Genomic DNA, 24,891 nt, shown 5'->3' on the forward strand with positions numbered 1-24,891 from the left:
TCGCCCGCCCCTCCTTGTTTGCCTCCACCATATGGAATTCAAAAAGAGAGAAAGCTGTTCGTTTATGACACAGTCTGGCTTTTAAAAACAATTACATTTCTTATCTCGCAAGCTAAGTGTTGTGTTCCTGTCTCGAAAATGAGCAGGTATTTTCTGGGAAGGCTTCTACATTGCTAAATTCCTTGATGACCTAATGCACATCCCGTCTGGCTTGACTGACTATCAGGAGTTATCAGTCTCTAGGCTCTGCCAATAGAGCATTTCCCCGATTTCTTGCTACAGCACACATTGTGCTGATTTGTGGTTGTGTTGCTGGCTATCATGTGTGGATAGGGTTGCCAGGTTAAAGGCCTGAGACTGATGCTGTATCTTTAGGAGAAGAGAAAGTCAGCCAAGTGCAGGTGTTCTTGCAACCCTGTAAAGGGAAAAACCACAAGGTGGAATTCTCCCTTCCCCCTGCACAACTTTTAAAGATACAGAAGACCTCTTGGAGGCCGGGCCTGGCAACCAAGAGGTCTTCTGTATCTTTAAAAGTTGGGAAGGGGGAAGGGGGAAGTCCACCTTGTGGTTTTTCTCATTACAGGGTTGCAAGAACACCTGCACTTGGCTGACTTTCTCTTCTCCTAAAGATACAGGATCAGTCTCAGGCCAGGAACCTGGCAACCCTATGTGTGGATGATGTTGACTAGTGACAACTGGTAAGGGCCTGCAAGATGGATGGGATGTGACGAGAGAGACAGAAGTAGCGTTAAGATGCTTGACAGTACTAGCTTTTAATATGAGCATATGCACCAGTTGTTGCCAAGAGATTGCAGGTTCAGAAGAGGGCCCAATCCACATACAGTGTCCTGGCCCCAGAAAATCCTGTTGGTGGCAACCCATAACATAGGGTAAGCCCTGAGAGTAAGAGCCAGAGATTGTCTTCTGTTTGAAGGGCTGTTCTGTCCAAGCCTGAGTTTCAAGACCAAGCACCCTAAGGAGAGCTGATGCGCCTTGACGTTTATTACATTTCGATCCTACCTTTCCACCAAGGGGCTCCAGGTGACATTCATAATTTTTCTCCCCCTCCATTTTATCCTCAGAACAACCCTATGAGGTAGATTAGGCTGAGAGACTGACTGGTCCAAAGTCACCCAACAAGTTTCATGGGTGAGTGAGGATTTGAACTCTGGTCTCCCAGATCCTAGTCCAACACTCTAATCACCACATTGGGTTTCAAGTTGCCCATCAACAGTGAATACCTAGACAGCAAACTGAGCACACAGGTCACCTCAGTTTGCCGTACTGAAGTGAGATATATTGCTGTCAATGATAAACTTATATTTAAATGTATAAATCAGTATACATAATATTATGCAAATTTGTATTATGGCTCTGTGTCTCTGTCTTTTAAGTGCCAAGCAACACTAATGGTGGGAACAGGCTCATAGTCTTTGACCAGGCTCATGCACGAGAAGGCAGTCCTTTAGAGAGTCCTTTAGAATAGGCCCTTTGACGTGAGTGCCATGAAGCTGGAGTGGCGAACATTTGGTCCCCCAGATATTGCTGAATGACATCTCCCATCAGCCCCAGCAAACATGGCCAATGGCTAGGCATGATAGGAGTTGTCATTCAGCAATATCTGGAAGCCCAAACGTTCCCCACACCTGCTGTAGAGGTTTGAGGTAGCGGATATGCATTAATGAAAAAATGTCTCTAGGAAATTTACAAGTGACACATTTCTCACAACTTTCCTAGTTGCACCTAGGCACATGCAACTGAAACAACTGCATATTGCTTCCCTGTTTACTCAAGTCTTTACTTCCATCCCTATGTTGAATTTTAGATTCTTAGCTCTTTCGGGCAGGAATCTGTCTGTACACTCTTTGGATTCAAGCTGAGCTGCAAAATGGATACAGTGGGAACTCTTCTGGACATATTGTTCTGTTTAACTTGACGCTTGTGCTTATATTAAAATTTGCAAACCAATACAATGAAGACTCCAGTTGTAAAATGATAAAACATAACCAATGCTACAAGCATACAACTGGAAAATCACCACTGGTATACCCATGCTCTAAGAATGAGAAACGGGAGTAAAAAAACCCAGCAAAATGACGTGGTGTGACCACCGCTCTTACAAATCACTCAAGAGGCAAACAGGATTAAATAACACTGTGTAAACAACAAGGAGAAAATACAAGGGAAGCAGAATACAGTTCATGAGGTGGATTTACAGCACTCTGGTAACTTCCCATTTTGCAGTAAGAGCTTCTTCAGAAATTAACCAATTTGTAAGTACAATTTCCCCTGCTGCTGAAAGAATTGCACTGGCTGCCCATTAGCTTCCGGGCTACGTTCAAGGTTCTTTCTGGTTTTGGTGTACAAAGCCCTATACAGCTTGGGACGAGGATACCAAAATATCATGTTATCCCTTATATTCCCAGTCGATCACTGCACTCTGCAGGTGAGGGCCTCCTGCAGGTATCATCTTATTTGGAGGTCCGTTCTGCACAACGTAAGAAGTGGACCTTTAGTGTAGTGGCACCATCCCTTTGGAATTCCCTCCCCTTAAATGTTAGACAGGTGCCATCTCTGTTATCTTTTCAACACCCACTGAAAACCTTCCTCTTGCAACAAGCCTTTTAAGTAGAGACTTTATCCAAGTCTGAGTCTGTGTTGTATTTGCTTTTTAAGATGTTTTAAAAGCTTTTTTAAAAAAGATGTTTTAATGTGTTTTTAAAGATGTTTTGTTTAATATGTATTAGTCTTTTCTTTCTAAAATATTTTAGAGTGTTTTTAGTGTTTTTGTTTGCCACCCTGGGCTCCTTCTAGGAGGAAGAGCACGGGATATAAATTAAGTAAATAAATAAATATCAACAGCTGAAAACAAAACCCCCCATCAAAGGTTACACATACAGTAGGGCCCCGCTTATATGGTGGGTTCTGTTCCAGACCCCCGCCGTAAAGCAGAAAACGCCGTAAAGAGGAACCCCATTGACTTTAATGGGCCACGTCACGCAAAAATGACGCGAGAACGGCGCAAAAGGGGGAAAAAACCCTTTAAAATGGAAAATGAAAGCCGCCATATCAGCGGAACGCCGTAAAGCGGGGCCCTACTGTATCCTTATAAGGAAGTAATTCAATATGAATGCTTTGAACAAAGATAACAATTTCATCATTCTGCCAAACTTTTTAACCCCCTTTTTCTCAGAGCACCTATATCAGTGTTTTTCCAGTTGCATGCTTGTAGCTTTGGTGTTTTTAGAATAAAAATTAGTAAACCAATTTAACGTGTCCCCCCCCCCGTTGTAAGACATGTAAAGAATCCTGATATAGTTAGGATAAGCATCTGGTACTGCTTGCTCACATTTGGATCCATTTCAATCGGGTTTCAGGCCCGGTTTTGGCACCCAGACAGCCTTGGTCGCCCTGTATGATGACCTTTGTTGGGAGAGAGACAGGGGGAGTGTGACTCTGTTGATTCTCCTTGATCTCTCAGCGGCTTTTGATACCATCAACCATGGTATCCTTCTGGGGAGACTGGCTGAGTTGGGAGTGGGAGGTAATGCATTGCGGTGGTTCCGCTCCTATTTGGCAGGTCACCTCCAGAAAGTGGTGCTTGGGGAACATTGCTCAGCACCCTGGACTCTCCAGTATGGGGTTCCGCAAGGGTCAGTTCTGTCCCCCATGCTGTTCAACATCTACATGAAACTGTTGGGTGCAGTCATCTGGAGCTTTGGAGTGCGTTGCCATCAGTATGCTGATGACACACAGCTCTACTTCTCCTTTTCATCTTTTTCAGGTGAGGCTGTCGAGGTGCTGAACCGGTGCCTGGCCGCGACAATGGACTGGATGAGAGCTAATAAACTGAGGCTCAATCCAGACAAGACTGAAATGCTGTTAGTGGGTGGTTCTTCTGACCAGATGATGTATGTTTGTCCTGTCCTGGATGGGGTTGCACTCCCCCTGAAGGAGCAGGTTCGTAGCTTGGGCGTTCTTTTCGAACCATCCTTGTCACTCGAGGCTCAGGTAGCCTCGGTGGCACGGAATGCTTTTTACCAACTTCGGTTGGTGGCCCAGCTACATCCCTATCTGGACAGAGACAACCTTGCTTCAGTTGTTCATGCTCTAGTAACCTCTAAATTAGATTACTGTAATGCACTCTACGTGGGGCTGCCTATGAAGACGGTTCGGAAACTGCAGCTCGTGCAAAATGCAGCAGCCAGATTGTTAACAGGGACCAGGCGGTCCGAACATATAACACCGATTCTGGCCCGCTTGCACTGGCTGCCTATATGTTTCCGGTCCCAATTCAAGGTGCTGGTCTTAACCTATATAGCCTTACACGGCCTGGGACCACAATACCTCATGGAACGCCTCTCCCGATATGAACCTACCCGTACACTTCGTTCAACATCGAAGGCCCTCCTCCGGGCACCTACTCAGAGAAGCCCAGAGGGTAACAACAAGAAAAAGGGCCTTCTCAGTGGTGGCCCCCGAACTATGGAACAATCTCCCCCTTGAAGTACGCCTGGCGCCAACGTTATCTTTTCGGTGCCAGGTTAAAACCTTCCTCTTCTCTCAGACATTTTAATCATGTAACATTATCACATCTTCGTACTTTTACAGTTAATAATTTTAGTATATTAGTATTCTAATATTTAGTATTCCTGTGTGTTTTTGAATTCTGTATGTGGTTTTAATTGTATATTGATGTTTTATCCTGTTGTGAACCGCCCAGAGAGCTTCGGCTATGGGGCGGTATAGAAATTTAATTAATAATAATAATATTTGCAGCGTAGGCAGAATAAAAAGAGATAAGCAAGTTTCTTCACTGCTTTGGGAGGGCCTTTGGGTTAAAAAGTGGTTATAAAGAAAACCAAAACAAACCAGCACACTGAAATTTGCTCTAATCTGCCAGCTTGTTTCTGTAGTCTTTTGAAACCAAACAGGAGTAAAAGAATTTTACACCCTAGTGCTGGGATGGTTTGGCTCCTAGCCAATGGGAGAGCTTAGCAGCTAAATGAGGAAGGTCCACAGGTGGGCTTTTCTTCTTACAGCTGTAGACTATCAGCCCATATGGGTTCAGCCTTTCCCAACCTTTGGGTCCCCAGATGTTGCGGGACTACAATTCCCATCATTCCTGACATTGGCCATGCTGGATGGGGCTGATGGGAATTGTGGTTCATCAACATCTGGGGGCACAAGGTTGGGAAAGGCTGGGTTATGTAGCAGGCATGAAGAACCTGTGACCCTACAGATGTTGCTGGCCTACAGCTCTGATACAACTCCTATCATCCTTGACCATCTCCTGCTGGATCGGGATGCTTGCCTTTACTCTTTCCCTTATGAGGGGCTCTTTCGGTTTAACTGCTGTGTAGAAAACGGAATTGCAGGTGGGGAAAGTTCCATGAGTGTGCCAAGAGTTCCCCCCGGATTTAGACGGCATATGGGAGCAGCACCAGCCAGATAATTGCAGCAATATAGGTTTAGAGGAGCCTCCCCCAACCAGGTGCCCCCCAGATATTTTGTACTGCAACTCCCATCAGCCACGCTTTGCGATATTGCAGTGGAATAACTGTTGATGCACCTCATCCTCGGCAGTTAGGTGCTTCAGTGGCCCAAGGATTAGGCTAGGGCGGTGCTGCAGCCTGCCTGTCAGGAGCTGCTGGAGCTGCGTGAGGCTGCCCCATGGTGGCGAACCACTCAACTGAAGGTGGCAACTTCCTACTGAACTACTCTACTGACTCTGCCCATTCAGAGTGGCCATTGGATCCCCTTAGGCAGGAAGGATTACGAGCTTCCTGTTCCAGTTCAGCCCTGGCTATTCTTTGTTCCCAGCTCTTCAGTCCCCACTGATGGCTTGTCCACTGGCTCTTGGTTCTTGGCTTGTCCCCAGACCACTGCCCACCATGCCCCCCCCCCCTGGCAGTGTCCCGGAAAACATGATATATAAAGTATCAAGACAAATGACTCAGGGTTACTGCACACAGCAGCAGAATTTTAATGAGGGAAAAAAGATGGAATTTGTACATAGAATCAACATATTTTGGATTCAGATGAAACCATTCAGCTCTCTTACCACCGGCCTGAGTTCACTTTCACTTTAAATGTGATAAATCTTACAATGTTAGGGTGCGAGTCCCCCTGAGAATAAGAGGAGCCCTGGATCTGCCTAGGATAGCATCCTGTTTCTAGCAATGGACTAATCAAATTGCTCCAAGAAACCCACAAGTAGTAGTTCAACCCTGCTGCTCTCCAACCCTCTCAACAACTGGTATCCAGTGATACACTGCCTCAGCACATGGAGGCTCAATGTAGCTATGGTGGCTAATATACAATTAAAGCTGTGCTGTGCGTGCATGGAGGTTTCAGACCATAAGGGCCAGTGCTTGCTTCCTGTTTCTCCATCTAGGCCTCCCTCTACTATCCAGGAACCGGCATGTCATTTACTTTACACTGCCAAGGCTGCTTCAACTAGGAATTAATTTGAATGTAACGTGCAGAATCTGAGAAGCAGTGGGGCCCTATGGTGTTCTCTCTGCCCATGCATTTTGCTGAAGTGGCATAAGGATTGATTGTGCCCTTTAAGAATTTTTTAAAAATCTAGAGATCTTTCTTTTGACTTACTGTAGATTATTCAAAAAAGATTAAAAAGTAAACGTCTTTTGATTAAAAAGCCACAAGTTTACATCATTCATTTGTATACATGTGAGATAATCAACACTAATTATGTTCAGCATTTCTTTTTTTTTAAATAAAACTGAACAATATAAGCCACTTGCAAACGGCATTGTCATTTCTTTTTATTTAAAAAAAAAGTACAAAAGAAGACATGAGACAAGGCAGTAGTTCTACGTACTAAAAGTTTTGTCCTGGAAACATTGCTAAAATATTGAAGTGTAACATTAAAAAAAAATCAAACCTTTCTTTCCACTACAATATCAAAGTACAGAAGTAGATATTGTGATTTCTGTGCATGCAAAGCACTACCAAAAGAGGATTCTCTCTGCCATATCAAAAACAATGGTATCAATCCACTGAGAAGTTCTCCTCTGCAAGCCCTACTTTCTTCCATTAATTTCAATGGGGCCTCCAAAAGAAAACTTCCTGGGCGATTGTGCTCTATGGCATTCATCATTAGCTAGAGAAATTACTTCAATGCTAAGACAACACCATCTTGAGAATTCAGTAGACCTCCTGGCACAAAGACCAGCAGCCGATTGATTACACATTGTGCAAAAGTATAAAGTACATTGCTTGCAGTTCAAAAATATATAGAAAAAGTATTTTCTGTACAAAACTATGAGGAATGAGCACCCTGCACCCTTTTCCTGCCCACCCCAAATATTGAAATTGCTGAAGGATCTACTTTTTGAGATGGGAAGTGTGATGTGTCCCCTTGTGTGGAGAGCAGCTGAGTGAGCTGAAGGTTGCTGCTTCCATTACTGTCAGCCACGATAGAGATCTTGGCTAATAGAACAGGCACACCGTCATAGTTACACAACAGGGCTAGTTAAGCCTGGGTGGGAAGACACCATGAAGCTGGAGAGAAACTTTAGCTGTGAAGTCCTCAGAGAGACGTTAGCAGCATGAAAAGAAGTGGCCGTGGAGGAAATTCATTTTGGTTCAGTGCAAAACCCACCGGGCGTGTTAAGTCGGCGGAGGACCATTGGTGTATCTCAGCATTGGATAGAAAGACCGGGCAAAGTTGTTGCTGTGTGTGCAGCTGTAATCTTCCTCTGAAGAAGGGACCAGGAAGGCCAAAAGCAGCAGGAGAAGGAAGAACAACTGAAGAGGCAGTGCTGCCCGCAAGACACGGTAGAAGAAGCCACAGGTCTTGGGGGTGGCTGGAGTGGCTTCATCCCTACCCTCCGCTCTGCAAAGGTAGAAGATAATTTATGCATGAGATTGCTTTATGCCAAGTCAGACCATTAGTCCATCCAGCCCTATGTTCTCTACTCCAACTGGCAGCAGCTCTTCAAGGCCTTGCACAGTTACTTGTGGAACTGCCCACTGATTTGGTGGTCAGAAGCAAACCATGCTCAGATCACCATGGGTGAAATCCAACATAGCGCTAAAGAGAACGTTCCATCAATGCAAGGATTTCTGCTTGCACAATAGCACATTCTCCCCGCTGTGTGCCCCTTAATTCTGTTCGAGGGGTTTCCCCACCTCTCTCGAGCAGATTTGGAGAGGGTGTGGGGTGTGCATGGGGAGGAAAATCCCATTGAGCAAACAGAATTCCTTGTGCTGACAGGTACTGCCTTCAAGTCGATTCCGACTTATGGCGACCCTATGAATAGGGTTTTCATGAGGCTGAGAGGCAGTGACTGGCCCAAGGTCACCCAGTGAGCTTCATGGCTATGTGGGGATTCGAACCCTGGTCTCCCAGGTCGTAGTCCAACACCTTAACCACTACACCGCACTGGATCTCTAGGAATTGCAGCTGTATGAGGGATAAATTACAATTTCTAGGATTCTTTGAGGAGGGGGAAAATGTGCTCTAAATGTATAGTATGTACATAGCCTTGGACACGCCTCTTAGGAAATTTTAGTTATAGTGCGTGTTCCTTACAAATAATCTGGTAATATAAACACACATATTTAAGGCTGCGCTCATATATCCCAACGGTTTATGAACAGCAGCAGCATAATGCCTCTCCCCCTTCCTGAATTAGGAAACCAAAGAGCCTTGGTGGTGGTGGGGGAACAGAAAGGATCTGTGGGTGAGTTTCAGTTCTAGCACAGACTCCTGGTCCAAGCATGTGCCTTGTTCCTCAGTTCTATGCCCTCCTTCCCGAGACACTATTTTGTACCTGGCTCCTGTTGGTGGACCCCAGGGCTTCTAGTGAAAAACACAGTTGACCCTGCAAGCCTAAATTCTGCCCACCCTTGAGTTAGCACAGTGCAAATTACGGATATTGAAATGGTGTCGACACACACTTACTTTCCACACTTGTATAGGCTAAGGACCACACTAGATGGCACGTTAGTTGTGTGAATACAAGTAATGTGCATGTCCACAGAACCCACAGGGAAGCCAGCGCAGCCTCAGGAATTGGGGGATGGGGCGGTGGAGAGATAAACTCCCTGCCACAGTCTCTACAAAAATTACCTTTCCCAATCACCTTTCCCAAGGTGTTTGAATTTCAAGGAAAGTTGCCGGTGGAAGCTCCTATGAAATACAAACAGGACCAAGGCTTTTTTTTTTTTTTGTCAGACGGTGGCAGATTTCCCTGTGGCTGCTATTTACGTAATAAAAAAGGTGCATGTGAATTAACATGCAATTAACGACACGTCTGGTTTGGCTCTGTGACTAACGTGCAATATTCATTTTTTTTCAAGTAAGGAAAACATTTGCCAAAAAGTACTACCTAATATCGGTGCTGCTCTTACTCTCCAAGGCGCTCCTTCCATCAGCCTGTTTAAAATGTAAATATGATTGTTTATTAATACTTTCCTTAAGAAATACAAGCACAATAAAATGCAAATTCCAAGCTCTTGAGTATCTCAGAACACTGCTGTGCAGTAGGAACGGCAGAACAAACATAGCTATAACCAGTGGAGGCTGGTCTATTAGGGCAAATATGGCATTGCCCGAGCAACCTGAGACTGCCCTCAGCCACCCAGCCATCCCCCCGCCTATTTACAACCAGCCCAGGGGGTGGCACTGTCCTCCTCCTTAGTGTCAGGGTTGCCTTTGTACAACTTAGCAGGGATGAGGATGGGGGCAAAACTAAATAGGACCAGAAGCCCTGGAAAACAAATGTCTCCAATGCCCATCTCACACAGCCGGCTCAGGAGGATACCATGGTCAATGCTATCAAAAGCTGCTGAGAGATCAAGTAAGGACAACAGAGCCATGCTCCCTCTGCCCTTCTTCCTAAAGGTTTATCTATTAGAGTGACCAAAGCTGATTCAGTCCCATACGCAGGCCTGAAGCCCAACTGAAATGAGTCAAAATAATCAATTTCATCCAAGAGTACTTGTAATCGTCGTGCCACAACTCTCTCGATCACCTGATCTCTCTTGATTAGGGAGGTGGTGGGCTCTTCAACACTGGAGGCCTTCAAGGGGCAGCTGGACAGCCACCTGTTGGGTATGCTTTCATTTGGATTCCTGCATTGAGCAAGGGGTTGGACTTGATGGCCTTAAAGGCCCCTTCCAACTCTATGATTCTTCATTCCCCAGAAATGGGGGTATTTGCAACCATGAGGCAGTTGTCACAAACCAGTGGATCCAGGGCGGGCTTTTTCAGAAGCTGGTGCGGACTCCCTGATCAGGATCAGGACACCTGCACAAGCAGTTTGGTGGTTGAGGGCAGTGGGGGTGGGAGGAGACTTTCCACCTAAGCAAACACCTATGTAGTTCAGATCATGTGTAGTTTGGCCTTAAAGCAGTATCCTAAACCAGCCTTCCCCATGCCTAGCACCCTCCTCAGGTTTGGCCTGCAATTCCCATGAGCCCCAGCCAGCATGGCCAATGGTCACAGAGGAAACTGTAGTCAAAACATCTGGAGGGCATTAGGTTGGGGAAGGCTACTGTACACAAGCCATGCATCCTTTAATATGGCCATGCACCATAGTGATTTGCCGGACTGTCCTGACAAAATACGGAGAGCTGGTAACCTTTGCTAATTGGCAAAAAAAGCATTTCAGGACTTAAGAGGGTTGGGGAGAAGGTAACAAACCGAGAGCAAAATTCAACAGTTTAGAAAAGATTCACCAAGGAGCTTGCCTTGTTTTTGTACATGCAAGGTCTCCCTGGTAGCTGGCGAGAGCCCCCCGAGTCCAATTCATCCACATCTGGCAGAAATGCACTTGCATCCTAGAAGAAGAAGAAAAAAGAAGAAAAGCTTTTATGTTCTGCAGAAAGTTGCACCCGTTCTCTCCCAGGAGTTATGTAGCATCTTCTTGAGACACAGATCTGGATGAGCCCAGATTTAGAGCATGTAGCCCAGCCTCACCTGGCTTCCATGCGAGACCTTTAAATCACGTGAGACTCCTTCAAGAAGCTGTTTCAGTTTCTTCCCAATAACGTGAACCTTTTCATCAGCTTCAATATAATCTCCTCCACCGGATTTGGCAAGCAAGTGTGTAGAAATCTCCTGCAGAGTGTTTACTTGAAGCTGCCGTTCCAGAAGCTCTTTTTCTAGTTGCTTAGGCAAGGAAATAAAATAAAATATTAACAAATGTATAAATCGGCCTTAACCGAATGAGACCAGCCATTTGATTCATTCAATCCAATGTTGCCTACACTGACTGGCAGTGGGTCTGTGAGGTCTCTTATTTGGTAGCCCTGAGATCCTTTAACTAGAGAGACCAGTGACTGAACCTGACACCTCACGCATATAAAGCACATGCTCTACCACTGAATTACTGGGTCCTGCTTCAGGGTAACTGCAAATATATGTTTCCAGGTCCAATTCAAGGTCTTCACATTAGTGTTTAAAGCCATAAATGACTTAGGCTCCAGCTATCTGAAAGATCACGCCCTTCCCTACAGATCTTCTCAGGTGTTAAGATCAACAAAGGGGGCTCTCTAGGTAGTAACACTACCCTCTGGATTTCGCAGTGGTGGCGGCTCTGGAGATGGCATTCTCTGTGGCCTCTAAGTTGCAGAATTCCCTCCCCACAGAAGCATGTCGGGTATCTTCACTATGCAGTTTCTGTCGTATGCTGAAGACACACGTCTTTGACCACCTGGTCTTTGACATCTGAAATACATTTTTGAGGACCCATCCTTTTGACTGTGATTTATTTTAATGTTGGGTTTTTAAACTGCTGTAACTCGCCCTGGGACCTTATGGTGAAAGGTGGGCAAGAAGTCGAAACAATAACAGCAGCAACAAGAATAATGACACAGCAAGCTGCCGTATACGGAGTCAGACCATTGGCCCATTTAGCTCAGAACTGTCTACAGTGACTGGCAGCAGCTCAGCAGAATTTCAGGCAAGAGGCTCTCCCAGACCTACCTGGAAATGCTGGGAAGTGATCCTGAGACCTTCTGCACAGAAAGCAAATGCTCTACTACTGAGATACAGGTTTCCCCCTTCCATATATAGGGTACAGGGAGGGGCTAAAAAGCAGATGCTTGGCATCCCACAGTCAAATCAAATGCAGCAAAATAACATTGCACCAAATGGGGGCAAGTTAACTGGTGGCAACCACTTCTGTTTGGATACTCTAAGTTTTTTTTTTTAACCTACCATTAAGTCTTTTCGACTCTCCTGTATTTTGTGAGGGTCGGCATTCAGATCCTTAACCTGCGCCTGATGCCGCCGAATCTCTGCACCAGCCAACCACAACAGCAGTTTCTGGTTGAGCTCATGGAAATCCTGCAGAAACAAAACACCCATTATTAGAAAAGCCAGGAAAATGCAGTCATGTTGAGTCACATCTATTAACCAAGGCCAGTTCCAGACTGCTATTAGCAGGTTGGATTGAATTGCATCCTGGCAAATTCTGGTTGCACAATTACAGAGGATTTGGCAGTCTTGTGCAAGAAACCCAATTCTCCCTCTCCCCACATCAGACATTTTGCGATAAGGAAAGTGATGGGAAAATGCGCTGAAAAGTGCGAGATAACAATTGCTTGATGCAATGTTGTGTATCTTTCCACTAACAAATCAGAATGAATGCTCAATAAACTGCCAAAGCCATCTAACTCCCTGCAATTTTGTGCAAACAAATCAGGATGAATGCTCGATGAACAGGTAGTCTGCAAGTGACTCAAATGTTACAGGGTCTTCTCAGGCACTTGGGTTGAAAAAGTACAGTGAAAGCTTGTTATAACGCAGGGGGTCTGTGGACAAAGCACCTGCATTATGGGGCTTCTGCATTGTAATAAAAATTGCACTGAAAAGGTTAAAGCAGTGAGTACTAGAGAGGCAAAAAACTTGCTGCTGCTGCAGCTGAGGAACTGAGCAGGGAGGAAGAAGAGGAAGGATAAGAGAGGACAAAGAAGTTAACAAAAGTAAAAATAAGGCTCCACAGTTAGTAATGAAAGAACTTAGAGAAGGCTTGAGAGATAAGCGTCCATTAGGAAAAAAAAAATGCCAGGAAGGAAAAAGGTGGGACAGAGGGGGACATCAGGAAAGAGATTTTAAAAAAGAACGCTGAGAGTAAAAAAGACTCAGAAACACCCAGGGGAAATGCAAACAGAGGAGCAGAGCTTGGAAAAGTTACTTTTTTGAACTACAACTCCCATCAGCCCCAGCCAGCATGGCCACTGGATTGGGCTGATGGGAGTTGTAGTTCAAAAAAAGTAACTTTTCCAAGCTCTGCAGAGGACTCACCAGGAACAATGAGCACAGAGGATGAAAAGCAAGGTATAACAAACAGAAAAATAGGGTATACAGTATTTTACATGAGGGACATGGTCAAACCCGTGGTATATAGAATTCCGCGGTACAGTGAGGCGCGTTATACTGAGTTTCCACTGTAATAATAATTGATAGCATTTCTATTGTGCTGTCTTGAAGGCTCAAAGTCTCCTGCATGCAGTATCTTAATAACCCTTACACCAACCTTATAAGGTAGGTCAGCATTATTAGTCCCATATCAACCAACCTCAGGTGGAGAGGGCAAAGTTGAGAGATGCTGGGTTGGCTAAGGTCACCTGTTGGGTTCATGGGAGAAGAGAATTTCCTAGTTTGCAGTTTTAGACTCTTAGCCACTATGCTACTCTAGGGAAAGAGAAGGAACCTGTTCCAGGTACAAGGGTCAGAACTGTAGATGGCACCAAGGTGCATGTGGGAGAAGCGGGTTTGTATCCTTACACTATGTGAAGAAAGGACACACACATAACTCAAGATTTCTTCTCATTCACCTAAAGGACTCTTTGTAACCATTGAGAATCTTGCAAATGGCATTTTGAAACAGCTTGCTAAATCTGCCCAGGCTGGCTTCTTAAGAAAAAGAAAACTAAGTCAGGGCAAAACACTTGTTCTTCTGACCTGGCAGCCCATCAGGGCTTCTTGTAAACTCTTCCTCCAGTTTCCCATCAAAAGATTTGCCTTCTCCCAGCGTAAATTGACCCGCCGAAGCCTGTTCTGAAGCTCTTTGGATCCCATGCTATCTGCTTGCTTAAAGTCCTTACTGGTCAGGTTGACAGACAGCACAAGGGCCTTGTAGTTATCAAAGGCTTTCAGCATATCCTGATGGAGAAGAAATAGATTGGGATTTTGCATTAAATCAATCAATCAATCAATCAAGAACATAAGAAGAGCCTGATGGATCAGGCCAGTAGCCCATTTAGTCCAGCGTCCTGTTCTCACAGTGGCCAACCAACTGCCACAGGAAGCCTGCAAGCAAGAGCTGAGTGCAAGAACTCTTCTGTTCGGTGGCTTTTGGCAACTGATTTTCAAAAGCCTCCTGCCTCTGACTATAGTGGCAGAGCACAGCCATCGTGTTAAGTAGCCCGATAGCCTTATCCTCCATGAATTTGCCTAATCTTCTTACAAAGCCATCCAAGTTAGTGACCATCACTGCCTCTTCTGAGAGCAAATTCCAGAGTTTTAACTATGTGCTGTGTGAAGAGGCACTTTCTTTTGTCTCTCTTGAATCTTCCAACATTCAGCTTCATTGGATGTCCATGAGTTCTAGGGTCATGAGAGAGGGAGAAAAACTTTTCCATCTCCACTTTTTCCATGCATAATTTTATACATTTCTGTCATGTCACCTCTGACTCGCCTTTCCTCTAAACTAAAAAAGCCCCAAATGCTGCAACCTTTCCTCATAGGGGAGTCACTCCATCCCCTTGATTGTCCTGGTTGCCCTTTTCTGAACCTTGTCCAGCTCTACATTATCCTTTTTGAGGTGAGATGACCAGAAGTGTAAACAGTATCCCAAATGCAGCCACACCAGAGATTTATATAATGGCATTACGATATCAGCAATTGCATTTTCAATACCTTTCCTAATGATCAAATTGCCTGCAGAGGGGCTTCTGCACAACTGGCACAGAGGAACTCTTAACTGACAACACGCAACAGGATGCAGAAATTGCAGCATCCTGACACATAAAAAAACAAAAGAATATGATGGACCCTTTCCGGTTTTATATACATTCTTCACTTCTCCCATAAGGATAGAGCATGGGCCACCCAGTGAAGGAGATTTTTACTAGATTCAGGGCCAGAGAACGGAATGCATAATTTGCTTCTTATTCAGCACTAGAAAAAGGAATGCACTCCTTTATATGGGGCTGCCTTTGAAGATGGTTGGAAACTTCAGCTGGTACTAAATGCAGCTGCCCAGATGCTGGTGGAGGCTAAGCGGCTGGAACACAAAGACACCAATATTTTACCAGTTGCACTAATTGCCAGTATGTTCTAGGCCCAATTTAAAGTGCTGGTAGGGACTTTAAAAGCCCTAAAGAGTCAAGGGTCCAGGAGCCCCTCACCACTGGGTCTGGTCACCTCATAGAATAGTAGAGTTGGAAGGGGCCTGTAAGGCCATCAAGTCCAACCCCCTGCTCAGTGCATGAATCCAAATCAAAGCATTCCCAATGGATGACTGTCCAGCTGCCTCTTGAATGCCTCCAGTGTCGGAGAGCCCACTACCTCTCTAGGTCATTGGTTCCATTGTCGTATGGCTCTAACAGTTAGGAAGATTTTCCTGATGTCCAGTCGAAATCTGGCTTCCTGCAACTTGAGCCCATTATTCCGTGTCCTGCACTCTGGGACGATCGAGAAGAGATCCCGGCCCTCCTCTCTGTGACAACCTTTCATGTACTTGAAGAGTGCTGTCTTCCCGTCTTTGCTGCTGCTGGGCCCTTCTGGCGGTGCTACCTCCTCATCCTCTGCACTTGCCCATCCTTCAGCGGCTGCTCCGCTGTGAGCCCTTTTGCCGCCACCGCTGACAGACTCATGTTGGGCCTTTCCCCCTCAGAAGCAGCCTCTGTGTCACGTGGAACAAAGTTTCCGAAGCCATGGGGATCTGACGTGCTTCTGATGGAGGTGGTTGTGGAAGGGCTCGCGGTAGAGCCCTTGGAGCCTCCAATGGCTAAAGGGATGGAGGAGTGCGGAGGAGGAGGTGATAGCAGTGCCAGCGGGCCCTGCAGCAACCAAGATGGGCGGCAGGAGGAGGACAGCAGGTCCAGTGCTGGTGGTAGTGAGGGGGACCACTGTGCCTGAAGGCCCCAGAAACAGGCCCCGCTTCTGGATCCAACTTTGTCACTGGAGGCCCAGGTAGCCTCGGTGGCTAGAAGAACCTTTTACCAGCTTTGGCTGGTGTGACAGCTGCGGCCGTTCCTGGACCACAGTAGTTCAGGCATTGGTGACTTCAAGACTGGATTACAGCAATGCAGTTTATTTGGGACTTCCCCTTGTGCTTGGTCCTCAAACTGCAGTTAGCGCCAAAGCTGCAGCATGGCTGCTGAAAGGAGTGAGACGCAGTCAGCTTATTACACTTCTGATCAGAGATCTGCACTGGGGCTGCTGATTTGTTACTGGGTCAAATTCAAGTTATTACTATTAGTATGTAATGCCCTTAACAGCTTGGGGCTTGAGGGACTGCCTTGCCCCATATATGCCCACTCAGCCACTTCCGATCTGCAGAACTAGCACTTCTGCAAGTGCCTCACATTTTCCATTCTGCATCGAAAGGAACAGATTTTTCAGTGTGGCAGCCCCTACACTCTGTATTCTTTTTGGTGCCTGCTAAAAACAGGCATGCCTACCCAGATATGTAAAGTTAACATGTACTTTCATTGTTTTTGAGAAAGTATATTTTTAACTGCTGATTTTATTTATATTTTGATATATATCTTTTGACCTTTTGTTGATACTTTTAATGTGTCTTTTATATTTTATGTAAGCTGCTTAAAGAGGTTTTTACAATAAGCAGTATACAAATTTTATTAAATAGAAAATAAAATATAATACATTCACCCGAACATGCCTGGAAGCCTCCCTTCAGACTTTCCCATTCAATGCAGGAAAGTTGGGGGTGGAACCTCTATAAATAAAGCAGTCTGTCTTCTCAATACCAGATGCTGGTTATCTTTATCACACCCTTCTTAACAGATTGTCCCCTGCTGGAAAGTGGATGCAGGTCCAGACAGATCTTGCTCTGATCCAGGAAGGCCACATCTAAGGTTGGTTACAGGAATTTTTCACTCACTTTCAGCTTCTTGACTCTTTGGTGGATGGCTGGGATGCTGGTGGCCGGTTCTGCCTCCTGCAGCTTTTCCAGTTCCTCTTCCGTTTTATCCAACCAAGCATTGATGTTGGTGAGGTCAGAGTTCAGCTGTTGCCACTGCTGAAGATTCTGCTTCATTCTCAGCTTGTTGCTTAAATCTCGGGCTTGCATGAGCTCCCATCGCCCGAGGCCTCCTGCAGAATGTTGCAAAGTTATTTGTGTTTTTAAGGATCTTTGAAACTTGACTCAGAGGAATATTATTTCAGGCACTTGCTGGGTCCCTTGAGGAAACAGATATTCTACCACGGATTAGCTACAATACCAACATTAAGCCTATGCAATTTTCTAGGCAGCGTTTTAGGAATTCTGTCCCTGTACAATAAGACACCACTGACATCCTGTATTAAAGACACCTGCTATATCAACCATTCATTCTGAACCTATTGTCCTCCAGATGTTTTAGGTTACAATTCCCATGGCAATATTTTCTGCCCAATTCTTTGTAATTTGCTGCTTCTGTTTATGTCTTTTATGTTCATGGTTTTTAAAACTGCTACTGATTTATATATTATTTGCTTTGGGCATTTTGTCTTTAACATGAAAAGGTGGGACATAAAGACTGCTCACAATCTTTCCTTATTATCTGACTCTCTGCCCTTCCTCGGTATAGATTGTAAGCTCCTTGGGGCTGGGATCTTTTATTTATTTGCTTATACTTCTCTGTAGGGCACCATCTACATCAGGGATGTGGAACGTCAGGCTTTGGGACCAAACGTTCCCTTGCAGGCCTGTCTATCTGGCCTCTGGAACTCTCACCAGGCCACATCCCCGTCCGGCCTTGCTTTCCACCCTCCTGGAGCCAGTTTTTGCCTGGCTGGATTGCGTCCTTGAACTCTGATAATGGCCTTTTGCTTACCTGAATGGGGGGTAGAGAGGGGTGTGCAAGTGTGAGAAGAAATCAGTCTACAGTACAGAAGTCAAATTTATTTTCATCGCTCCACCCATTTTGCCTCTGGCCCCTCCAGCCACTGGCATGTGGCTCTTGGAAGGTTGCCTAGAAGGGAATGTGGCCCTTGGGCTGGAAAAGGTCCCTCACTGCTGATCTACATGATGGCATCATTATGTAGAGTTAATTGAAATCATGCATTTCACATACTCTGCAAAGTCTACGTAATCAGAGTTTATTACATACACACACCCTATATATTGCTATCTACCTAGCTGTCTATATAGCTCAGAAAATATGACAGCTAATGCACCTGGTTGTTTCTCTATATCTGCAACACCAACAAGGCTCTGGCTATCTTGGGGTTCGTCGCCAGGCAACATCCCAGAGATCTCCTTCATGCTGTCCAGGCTCCCAGTGCTCAGCTGTTTCACCTGGAACGCACCAGCACAGAAAGTAGAGAACATGACACCTGGCAATGTACAATGTGCCCATCATATATATTGTTGGGCCCCCAGCAACAGCTTGAATGACAAATTGCTGCTGGAGATCCTTGTGAGCCGCTGTATTCACACCATCAATTTTCCTGAGCTTACAGTCTCTGCATTTTCATCAACCTGTCTGAAGTTTCGGCAACGGAAAAAAGTGAAAATATTTCTATCCCACACTGTAGCACTGAATGGACCTTTACTACATCTGTCAGAGACTTTAGCATACGCTGCTTGCTTTCTTCCAATCCCTTCCATTATCGTACGGCAATCTTTTTTTTTTAACCTCTCATCAGAAATATGACATCAAAATTCTGCACCTCTTTTGTCAATCAAGCCATGCAACGCCTCTCCCTAAAGCTCTACACTGGCTTCCTGTTCACTCCTGTATCCAGTACAAATTTCTCATCATGACTTCGTTTTCTCCCTAGCTTGGCTCCTCCTTATCTCTCCACCGTTGTATCCCAACATATCTTTACCATGGGGAGGGGGAACAGAATTCTGAAGCTCTGAGCTCTGGATGCATATGCGCAATTCGGCATGTAGAAACAGCAGATGGGGCAGATTAAGCACATATAACACGCTGCTGCTTCTCTGCTTAAAATCCCTCTGCCCCTAAGTGTTTTCTATTTTATAAAAGCCGTGTCAGGTACAGTTACAGGCATGTATGTTTAACACATAGTTATTCCTTTGGGGTCGCCAATGTGATGCCCTCTGGATGTCGTTGGACGCCAGCTGCCATCAGCCCCAGCGTGGCCAATGGCCAGGGATGATGGTAGCCCAGACTGGGGCAGTGAGGAGCATAGGAAGCTGCCTTATGCTGAGTCAGACCATTGGGCCATCTGGCTCAGTACAGTCTACACTGACTGGCAGTGGCTCTCCTGGGTTTTAGGCAAGAGTCTCTCCCAGCCCTGCCTGGAGATGCCGGGGACTGAACCTGGAGCCTTCAGCATGTGAAGCGGATGCTCTACCACTGAGCTATGGCCCTTCCAGGCTGCATCTACATTGGCATTGCTTTTAATACGTTTTTATTGTTTTATTGCTTGTTGTCTGCTGCCCTGGGCTCCTTTGGGAGGAAGGTCAGGAAATAAATGAAATAAAACAACTTCTGGAGGGTACCAGAGGTGGTATTCAATGTTAGCCCTACGCAGACCTTCTGAAATTAATAGACATGACTAACTTCTTCTTGTTGTTGTTATGTGTCTTCAAGTTGATTACGACTTATGGCGACCCTATGAATCAGTGACCTCCGAGATCATCTGTTGTGAACCACCCTGTTCAGATCTTGTAAGTTCAGGTCTGTGGCTTCCTTGATGGAATCAACCCATCTCTTGTTTGGCCTTCCTCTTTTTCTACTCCCTTCTGTTTTTCCCAGCATTATTGTCTTTTCCAGTGAATCGTGTCTTCTCTTGATATGTCCAAAGTATGATAACCTCAGTTTCATCATTTTAGCTTCTAGTGACAGTTCTGGTTTAATTTGTTCTAACACCCAATTATTTGCCTTTTTCGCAGTCCATGGTATGTGGAAAGCTCTCCTCCAACACCAGATTTCAAATGAGTTGATTTTTCTCTTATCCACCTTTTTCACTGTCCAATAACTAACTTAAGTTCATTAATTTCACTGGGTCTATTCTGAGTAGGACTTGGTTGAATACAACTCTAGGTTGGCTACCCTTGTCTATCTCTTCATGTACCTGCATTTTATATAGACTTACATAGCCTGGGTTGTAGGGAGTGCTTGTGTCCGGACTGTTCAACAGGACACTTCTAACCATCTCTCCCTGGTTGTATGGATGTTTTCGGCAAACTGGGCTTTCTGGAGAGTGCCACGTGTGTGTTTCAGAAACAGACTCCCCTGTTGTACAACATTGAAAAAGAAAAAGAAATCCGCAGATAGTGAGATGACAGGAAAAAAACCCCAAGAAAACTAAAAAAAATTAAAAGCGTTTTGCAGAAAAGGGAGAACCAAGTTATGGCATGGAAGCTTTACCATTTTCTTTGCAAAGCATGCTTGTTTGCAAACGTGTGTCAGCACTGTTTCAGGGGCAATGAAATGACAGCCATGCAGTTATGGGGGTAACTTTCCTCCCCCCCCCCACCTTTTCCTGAAAATGCCTACAGACAATATGAGTTAACAGCAACACCAAGTAGAGGGGCGGGGGAAGGCTGAAAAGTGATTCTGGGAGCAGTGTAGGGAGCCGGCACTACACTGAGGAGAATGAGGTGGCCTCTCTTGGGCAGCAGACTTTGAGATACTCTTAAAGGGCAGCAAATGGTGAATTACTTTGTCTGTTATATTTCTGACTGCTAAGTGAGAAGGGATGCCATTTAGATTTTCTACTTTCAAGTATCAAAATGCCTTTGGCCATTTCTGCTGGGAAAGGTGACTCCTCGTTGACGCTTCTATGTCTGCAATGTGTGAATCAAGAATGCAGAGAAGGCTATCATTGATTTTGAGGAGAATGGCAAAATGCTCATTTTCGACTGCAGGTATGAAGAAGCATCCAGACTGCCCTGTCACGTCCAATGCTGAATGGCAGAGCAGCCCTTAAAGCTAAGCTAAGATGTCTTGCAGGCGATGACAAGAATCAGAAAGATCTTTCCGTTTTATTTTTACCTAAACCACATTGTGAGGATCAGGTACTGGAAGGCTTAGACTCCAATGCAATTAAAAACACAAATTTAACCATCTTTGTATTGGAGTGGAGAAGTTAAAAAAAAAAAAAAAGGCACAATCTTGACCGTTCACTGATGAAGACACGCACGTGCGAATGGTGCAGCATTAAAAAAAAAGGAGAAGGAGAGAAAATCCACCATGAGCCAATGGGTGCATGGCGTTGACACAAGTCAGGGAGTCAGACACTTGCATATGAGAGAGGTGTGAGGAGCATAGCGTGCGCCACAGGGAGACTGTCATGTTGAGACACATGCAGTAGCAGGTGCCTACCAGAAGCTGCTTTCAAAGATTTTGTGGTCATTTTAAGATATGCCTCGGCATTTTCAGGGATTTCTACATCTGAAAAAAGAACAACATCACCAATTGCCTCACTGGACAAAAGAGGCCACATATAGACACAGACGCACACGCCCCACCCCACCAAAGTTAAACATAACAGCAGCCCCTCCTGGATCCAACCAAAGGTTCATGCAGTCCAGCACTGTATTTGCAACAGAAGCTAGCCAGAAAGACTCTGGGACGCTCATAAGCAAAGTATGAGCAAAGCAACTGCTAACCTCCCCCAGCAGCTAAAATTCAGAGGTGTAATATTTTCAAATAAGGAGGTTCCATTTAACTATCATGTCTCATCTATTGATAAGCTCCCTTTACCATTCTACTTAGTGGCTGACTTTCCCTAGCAGATGGGATGGGACAGAACAGGGAAAATTAGCCAGTAAGAAGAAAGAGATCAGGAGATAGATGGGCCCTGCTCCAAGAACGTTAGCTAATAAGTCTTTTGGACCATACCATGTTAGTCTGCATGTGGGCGTGGGGGTGAGGGAGAGAGAAGGGGTTCAATTTCTGAATGCTTCCTCCTGCATAACAAGTTCCTTGCATAAAGTTAGCAAGCACAACAGGGAGGAGGATGCTAAGCTTTTCACCTTGATGTATTAGTTTTCTACATGCAGGGAGCTTTTCGGAAAATAGGAATATGCCTTATGCCAGCTCCAGGATTGCATACTCTGACTGGCAGTGGCTCTCCAGGCTCTCAAAGAAGAAGTCTCTCAATGGGATGGGCAGGGGCGTCCTGTATGGCCCAATGACACTCCTTCTCTAAAGGGGTGCATCCAAAAATATGACACTCACCATGTTGTTGTTATATGCCTTCAAGTTGATTACGACTTATGGCGACCCTATGAATTTTTTTTTGATATATTCATAGGGTTTTCATGGTAAGGGGTATTCAGAGGTGGCTTACCATTGCCTTCCTCTAAGCCTATGGCACCTGGTATTCCCTGGCGGTCTCCCATCCAAGTACTAACCAGGCCTGACCCTGCTTAGCTTCCGAAATCAGATGAGACTGGGCGTGTTCAGGGTATGGAGCCCCTATAGAGTGAAGTGATAACAGCCTACAAGTCTACCCCCTCAGTCTACGGAATATATAGAAAATACATCAATGAACACTGCAGAGATGGGGAAAGCTCTCATGCTGACATGCCTTTAAATGGCTGCATTGCTAGGACTTCAATATTTAAAGCTGGGCGATTAAGTTTCTGTGTGTGCGCATCAAAGGTACCATTTCCCGTTGAAATGGAGGAACAGGTAGGATCGTGGGGGACCTACCCGAGAGAGCACTGTAATATGGTTCTTCTTCCTCCTGCTCTGGAGAGGAGGAGCCTCCCACATCTCCCGTGTGATCCCACTCCAACGGAATGGAGTCCACGCTGACAGGCGTCTCGCAACCTGACCTCTCGTGACCCACTGCAGGGGGCACAAGGTGACACAGAGACTGCTGGGATGGCGGCATTTCCTGCATGGCCGTTTTGCACCAGGGATTGTGCTGCATCCCCCTGGGATCTTCCGCATCGGCTTCGTTTTCAGAGGTCTCTTTTTCATCTTCCAGTCCCTAAAAAAAGAAAAAAATGATCACTGCCCACAATTATTGACATAAGTTCTAATATCGTCGTATCCTGCCCCGCCTCCAATGAGCACAGTTGCCTGACCATAGGAACTTAGGAAGCTGCCTATAACAACCGTTGGTCCACCTAGCTCAGTACTATCAGCACTGACTGGCAGTGGCTCTCTCCAGTATTTCAGGCAGCTGACATTCCCAGCCTTATCTGGAGACGCCTGCGATTGAACCTGGGACCTTTTACAAGCAAAGCAGACCCCTGGCCCATAAGGCAGGTTAAGTCGAGAGGGAGCATCTTGCCTCCCTCCTCCTTTCAGATTCAATTCCAGGACTGTGTTTGATGCTTCACCCACAGCGGTGTAGTCGCTCACGGTTTTGGGGTGTGTGTGTCTTAGACCCCTTACTTTTTTGGGAGCAGGGTCTGTATGTCTCCAGCATCCTACGAGCCAATCAGCATGAGAGGGGAGTGTGTTAACCATTGAGAAGAGTCTTCTAAATGCTTCTTTGTCCTTTCATGCTGATTGGAGCCAATCAGAGTGAAAGGAATCATAGAATCATAGAACTGGAAGGGGCCTATAAGACCATCGAGTCCAACGCCCTGCTCAATGCAGGAATCCAAATAAAAGCATACCCAACAGATGACTGTCCAGCTGCATCTTAAATGCCTCCAGTGGTGAGTCAGCCACTGAGAAGTCTCTTCTCAGTAGTTAACACCCTCCCCTTTCATGCTGATTGGCTCCTAGAGACGTCTGTTGTTGTGGGAGAAGGCATTAACAAGGATCTCATTCTCAACCCAGCAGCAAAAAAAAAGAAGGGAGGGGGCGAGGGGGTGTGGCTGTAACTATCATGAAGGGACCCTGCACTTCTGAGTTTGCCACTACACTACTGTTCACTCACTCCAAAACCAGCTCCTTGCTTGTGGGGAGTGGAGCAGGGGAGGACTTGGAGGGCAATATGTTCTTCACCCGCATTTCTAGCAGGCTGCTCTCTTTGCTCCAGCAGGTTTTGGGCAGAGCTGAGTCAACAAAAACAGGCTTGCCCTCTCCCATGACAAGCGGAGGGGAAGGCATTGCCCTTTCACCCGTTACAGAACTGTAGAGCTGGAAAGGACCTCAAAAAGGTGATTCTGAAAACGTGTTGCTACAGCATCCCTGAGAGGTGGCCATTCAGCCTCTGCTTGAAGACCTCCAACTAATCAGAGGCCACCACCTTCCGAGGTCGTCTGTCCTGCTGTCAAAACACCTTGCACCATCAGGAAGCTCTTCTTAGTTGAAATCGTACTCCTGAAAAGCAGTGCTATTCACCCCAATTTGCAGGACAGGGCACACTAGGAACACAGGGGGCTGCTTTATACCAGGTCACCCAGTTTGTCCAACTAACCCAGTACTGCCTACTCGGACTAGCAGAGGCTCTTGAAGCTCTCAGACAGAAGGACATTTCTCAGCATCTGCTACCTAGGAACCTAGGAAGCTGGTCTGTCTACCTCAGCTTTGTCTACACTGACTGGCAGTGGCTCTCCAGGGTTTCCGGCTGGAGTCTCTCCCAGCCGTATCTGGAGGTGCTGGAGACTAAACCTGGGACCTTCTGCATGCAAAGCAGGTGCTCTGCCACCTTTTTTAATTGGAGATGCCAGGGATTGAACCTAGGACCTTTTGAGGTATGGTTCCTCCCCCCCGCTCCATAGCGTGATTCATTGCTCTGGCCTCCATTGGTGCTGGGTACTCCTGTTACATCTCTGCCTCAGGTGTGATTGTCAC

General features: G+C 45.7%; 1 protein-coding gene across 5 annotated transcripts in view; it reads right to left on the minus strand.

Annotated features, from left to right (window-relative positions):
- Positions 1-5,956: 5,956 nt before the first annotated feature.
- SYNE2 (spectrin repeat containing nuclear envelope protein 2) overlaps positions 5,957-24,891 on the minus strand; it is a 373,624-nt gene continuing 354,689 nt past the window's right edge. For 4 of the 5 annotated variants that reach the window (XM_061612372.1, XM_061612374.1, XM_061612373.1 and 1 more), the window contains 11 exons: positions 22,846-23,128; positions 21,511-21,579; positions 20,279-20,418; positions 18,389-18,509; positions 17,112-17,323; positions 13,943-14,143; positions 12,194-12,322; positions 10,952-11,143; positions 10,723-10,812; positions 9,360-9,406; positions 5,957-7,861 (listed from right to left, as the gene is read on the minus strand). In XM_061612372.1, coding sequence (XP_061468356.1) covers positions 7,636-7,861; positions 9,360-9,406; positions 10,723-10,812; positions 10,952-11,143; positions 12,194-12,322; positions 13,943-14,143; positions 17,112-17,323; positions 18,389-18,509; positions 20,279-20,418; positions 21,511-21,579; positions 22,846-23,128 — 1,710 coding nt within the window. In that variant the 3' untranslated portion in view covers positions 5,957-7,635. The remainder of the gene's footprint in view (positions 7,862-9,359; positions 9,407-10,722; positions 10,813-10,951; positions 11,144-12,193; positions 12,323-13,942; positions 14,144-17,111; positions 17,324-18,388; positions 18,510-20,278; positions 20,419-21,510; positions 21,580-22,845; positions 23,129-24,891) is intronic. The other variant, XM_061612375.1, reaches the window with a different exon arrangement.

The sequence above is a fragment of the Rhineura floridana genome, chromosome 2 (assembly GCF_030035675.1).
Source record: "Rhineura floridana isolate rRhiFlo1 chromosome 2, rRhiFlo1.hap2, whole genome shotgun sequence".
Lineage (NCBI taxonomy): Eukaryota > Metazoa > Chordata > Lepidosauria > Squamata > Rhineuridae > Rhineura > Rhineura floridana.